The following is a 5,496-nucleotide window of genomic DNA, read 5'->3' on the forward strand; positions in this document are numbered from 1 at the left end:
GGGGGGGTGGGGTCTCACAGAAAAGCTGAAGCTTCTGCTTACTGCCTTAAAGATTTAAAGAAAAACTTTCAAAATTTGGACTAATATGTAATTTACAAAGACAAGGCAAGACCAGCAGGACTTTTTAACGACTGCCACAGCCGTCCAACCTGTGATGTAAATTGTACTTTATTTTAACACCATCCTTTCTCTCTCTCCCCGCCTTCCCCCTTGCCTCGGTTGGAGTTGGAATGTGCCTAATATAAGCATAGTGCTTCCATAACTTTATATTTTATTTTTACTGAATATGCATTTAATTAAAAATTAGATTTAATTGCAGTAGCTTCCTATGATTTCAGCTAAAAGGGTGGCTTTATGAGACGATAATAAAATGGGTGTGATACTTTTAATGAATTTAAAAATGAAATGAAATTTCTATACCAGAAATTTATGTTGAATCACTACAGAACACGTGCCAAACCTGTCCTAATTTGCCTGAAAATGCTGTATCAGAAATAGGATTCCTAACTGCCAAACATGTCCTATTCTGAATGACTGCCTTGAAATCACTTGTTTGGAGTAATATGAATTCAAATTCATGATGAATTGCTCACTGTAATGTAACATGATGTTTTAAAACTTTTACAGCGTCTCCTTTAATAGATGATAGTAAAGATTAGAACTATTATTTTTTTGTGTAGACTTCTTAATTGTAGCTTTTAAAGTAGAAGCCGAGCAATAAACATCTAATGAATAGCTTATGGCAAGTTTATTCTTTAAGCTGTGTTATGGTGGCACAGATCAACGTAGCCATTTATCATTAAATTCTCAATTTAAAAACTGTAGCTATCACATATGCTAGTCATTCTCAATGTACATGACGTGCAAGTAGCTTATTTTAGGATACCTGCAACCTAAAACAATAAATATTAGTCATAATTGATACATTCCCTTCTACAAGAGGATGTTCTTTAATATTTTTTAGCTTATCTTTGTCTTTTAAAAGACAACAAAAAACCTCATGGGTTATCATTATTAAATGAATTTCTTAAGATAGGGCCTTAAGGCCTTTTGTGTAAAACAGTAAATATGTAAATTCATAGGTTCCCCACTTCTATACGAATAGTATCTTATTGTGAAATCCCAAGTTCATAGTACTCTGAGAAGTGTTGTATTATGTACCCACATCTTCTGTTGGGGAACTTGAGTCTTGCCCTTTCAACATCTGGAGAAATCAAACAACTCATCTGGCGAGAATGAAAATTTATGTAGCAGAATAAGCATGGGATTGGGACAAGCAAGATCACAGATGCCCAAATAACTCTTGTCACCAGTGAGCGCTCCCACTGGTGAGATGTCCACTGTGTTTGAGAGATTCGAGGTCTCAGGATTCCTTTCTTGCGTGTCCAAGGTGGCTTATTTCTGTTTGGCTGGGTGCATACGTTACCTGCTAGTTGCAGCACTCTCACTAGAACATTCCTCTTACTGGCTGACCTACCTGAATTTATTTGTTAAGTTCAGTAAATGTCTGACTAGCTATAAACGGCAGGAAACGAGCCAGGGAACTGCAGTGAATAGAAAGAAAACACCCTCACTGATTTTCCTTTCTGACACTTAACAGCCTCGAAAGCATTTACATTACTTTCCCATTTAGGCAGTTAACTTCTGAGTGGTTCTTAAATGCCAGGGACCTCTAGACAGAACAGCCACCTTGGTCAGCAATCTAAGATTTAGGCAGATAGTATATTATTTACGTAGTGAGAATAGAGGCAATTTTTATATTGGGTATGTGATTTAGTATGTTCTGCGCCAGTTTTATTTCAGATTTAATTCTGGGACATGCCGAGCTACCTAGTCCTTTTAGATTTCTGCAACTGTTGCACTTGGAGCCATGCTCCTGCTGCAGAATTCCAACAGGAGCAAACATATGGGGATTCTTCCGTCCTTGGCTTGCCCCACCATTTGTTCCATGTTTTAAACCAACTGGTGCTGTACCCAGTGGAGTACATCTGTTACAGTTTATTACTAGAAATTTGCAATTCATTTCAGTTTGTTAAAATAATTATAATACTCGTGGCCAAGAGTACTACGTTAAGCAATTACAAAAGAGAGTAGCCAAAATTTTTCTAAAGTCTCTGTGTGATTCAGGACCTACTGCCCAGTTTGGGTGATTTAGGCACTCAACAGCCTATCACCAGTGAGTCAGATGTGCTCTGACAGCTGAGTTTGATCATCCTGAGAAATTAAAGTAGCAACTGAGGATGCTGTAAGAGATGTCCCTTATGTGAATGTCCCTGCTCTGTTTGAATTAAGAATGAACTAAATTAGCATAAACCACTGCTGAATGCATTTGGTTGCCGCATCTTGCCTGAGGTACTCAGCTGGGGAGCACCCAGAAGTGGGGCAATCTTTACTGCTGCGCTTTCAGAGGTACATCTGATCACTCCCTCTAACTCTTCCTGAAAGTCAACAACACATAGGCTGTTAAATAGTCTATACCTTTAGTCTATACCTTTTTTAAAGTTTTAGCCCTCTTTTTTGTCTTTTTAAAGCTTCAGGCAAGCCAGGTGTTACTGTATGGGGCTGGGTTGTTATTTGCAGTAGAATTTTCAAATAGGTGAAATTTTTTGTGTGTGGGGAAAAATAGATTACTGATCAGTCCAGAGTAAGCATTAATTAGAAAGTGACCCCTTTGCATGAAATAATATTTTAAAAATGTCCCCATAAACATCACCACAATAACAGAAAAAGTAGTACAACAGATTACTACTTCATCGTTATCACCCGCTCAAGCAGACTTTTAAAATAAAGCATCCTGATTACAATATTCATAACCCCATCATACTCATGTTCAGACTCCATTTCTGTTCGTCAGTCTCGCACATCTTTGACATTTCATAACGGAATAAGCACACCCTGTTCTCCACTGTGGAGAAGTATAGTGCTCAATTCAAGTTATTTAAAGTAAACTTACAAAACCAATTCCAGGAGTTAGAACAAATAATATGCCTGGTTCGTTTCTCTGCCACAGGCCTGAGTCTGCATCTGCACGCTGCTCACACTCACCACTTGAACTAAATGAGGCTGATTTTGCTATGGAAACCTGTTATTTGCCTGAACTCAAAAAGACCTGAAAAGCTTATTTAATTTTTTGAGTTACACTAGTGGTGAAAGCCATTACAAACTTCATTCTACCGGTGTTGTCAGACCACAACTGTCACTTAAAAGTACAGCTGTATATTCCCAACACTTGTTTGTGTCCTTGCAAATAGAAGTGTTGTAAGGGAAATGAAGTTTAACTCATCAGCTCGCTAGGTGTAGAAGCAGGTTCCTGTGAAGGGGAATTTGAAATTTATACTGAAATGGTGAAACATCCAGAAATAACCCAGATCCTGTAAAATATTTTTGCTTGTTTTGCTTTACAAGTGTTACTTGGAGTGATATAATGAAGCAGAATTACGTGTTGCTGTATGCTGTACATAACAAACCTCTCGGAACAGAAACTATTATCATGGACACAAAATATAATTCTGTTTTCTAGCAGTCCTAGAAATGTCTTTAAATATTCATAAACTAAGTAGTGTGGACAATACAAATCTAAATAAGTTAGTATGAAGTTGGGCTATAAAGTTGAGTAATTGTGTTTTGGGTTTTATAGCTCTGTAAATGTATCTTTGAGGTATGATTTAAGAGGCTTTGAACTTTTTTTGGAAATTTTATCTATATTTTAATATTTTCTGTTACTTTTCTACAGAACATTCTGGCTTTAAATCCCCGAAGACAGACATATGCAACTCTTCATTCAACTGCAGCGAAGAAACAAGTCAAGAAGCAATGGAAAAGGAATGCTGACAAAAGCTGTTCAGTAAGTGCATGTTTATTGCATCTGGAACATGCAAGAAATCATAAAGGCCAGGATTTCTGTTGTGTGAAAAAACAGAATTTGAGTTTCCTGTATTGTTCAGTAGCCAAATGTGGCTGTTCCTGTAGATACAAAGTTACTTTATGATCATCTCTTGACTTTTCAGAACCCAGAACATCCCTTACCATTTTCCTTTTTGGTAATTAAGTCTTTGAGGCAACTTTTTTCCCCTCTTGTTCTGGAGTCTGCTCTGTCTCGAGTATCAAGCAGTATCACAGCCGGCTCACCACCGCCCAGGCTTTGCAGAGCCACCTGCTCTCCCTGGGGTAGCCATTGTCAACTGCCTCTTCTGCCACTTGCTCCTTTTCTTTCTGTTTTCTGAGAGTTATGCTGGGTAAAGCAGCACTCTATTATCCTCTCTGAGTCTTTTAAAGGTAATTTTATTTTACTGCAGAAATAGGGTAACTCATGTCCCTATTTTGTATACACATATACGCATACGTAGAGCTACCTATATATGTACTGTATATACATGGCTGTATGTATATATGTTATATATATAAACACATAAAATTTAGAAGAAAACATGGCTCTCGAATTCAAATTTTGTGCGTTGTATTTTTCAGGAAATGAGGTGATTCTAGAATAAACATTTTTTTATTATAAACCGACTATATTCTTCAGTATTTCTGCCATTAGATAGCATCATGTTCTCTCTAGGTATTTAGATTTTTAGTATCAATATGATATTTGACTAATCCTATCAGACTTGGTCGCCTCTTTGATCTCTGATCTGATTAGAATGTTGGTAGTGTTTTTACTGTCTTCCTGCAGATTCTGTCAGATAATCCTCTAAATTCAGAAGTCTGTTAGATAGCGTACTACTTCTACAAAGCAAAACAAACCCCCCACAAAGTTCCTCAGTTTCTCAAAATCATGAAATCCAGTATGACCAACAAATATTTGCTGGGAGGAGCAACCCCAGGTTATCCTTAGCATTTCAACCATACTGTAGTATAGTTTTCCATTAGATAGCATTGATTATAAGAATCGCTCTCTTACTATAGCTAAAATTCCGATTTTCTTATTTATTGGCTTAGATAATATTATACCAACTGAAAACTAACATTCGTGAAAACCTTTGGTTTATGAACAGGGATAATTATTTTGGGATGTCTGATGCAGTCACTGCCTACAGCTGTCCCTGCTGCACAAGCGGTTGAGCTGCTCAGCAAGCGGCTCCTGGACAGCTGCAGTTTACGTTGTTATGTGTTTAGGCGACCTGAAAATCAATACTGGGCTGTAAACCCCTCTCTTTTCAGGAACTGTAAGGAAGCTCAGGTATCCATGCAGCAGGGTGGCTAGGTACCGGTGTAGTAAGCTGTTTCACTGTAAACCGAACTAGGAACTAGCCGTTCCTAGTTAGTTAAACTTCAAACTATAACGTACACGTATATCTTCCTAACTGGTGTGTTAACACACATTTTCTAAAGTTTCTAGGCTCTGTCAGAGCCTCTTGGTTATCTCTGAGCTTTTCCCTGTATCAGCCTTGTTTGTTTTTTTTTTTATTCAGTTTATTCATAAAATGCTTGATATTTGACGGTTTTGCTGTTAATTGTGAAAGTGCATATCTTTCCAGAAATTGTCTCTCTTCT

At 37.5% G+C, this 5,496-nt stretch overlaps 1 protein-coding gene across 1 annotated transcript in view; it reads left to right on the forward strand.

Annotated features, from left to right (window-relative positions):
• DPYD (dihydropyrimidine dehydrogenase) overlaps nucleotides 1-5,496 on the forward strand; it is a 166,389-nt gene that overhangs the window by 12,868 nt on the left and 148,025 nt on the right. The window contains exon 2 of the mRNA XM_010138569.1: nucleotides 3,734-3,844. Coding sequence (XP_010136871.1) covers nucleotides 3,734-3,844 — 111 coding nt within the window. The remainder of the gene's footprint in view (nucleotides 1-3,733; nucleotides 3,845-5,496) is intronic.

This window comes from Buceros rhinoceros, unplaced genomic scaffold (genome assembly GCF_000710305.1).
Source record: "Buceros rhinoceros silvestris isolate BGI_N320 unplaced genomic scaffold, ASM71030v1 scaffold17806, whole genome shotgun sequence".
Taxonomy (NCBI): domain Eukaryota; kingdom Metazoa; phylum Chordata; class Aves; order Bucerotiformes; family Bucerotidae; genus Buceros; species Buceros rhinoceros.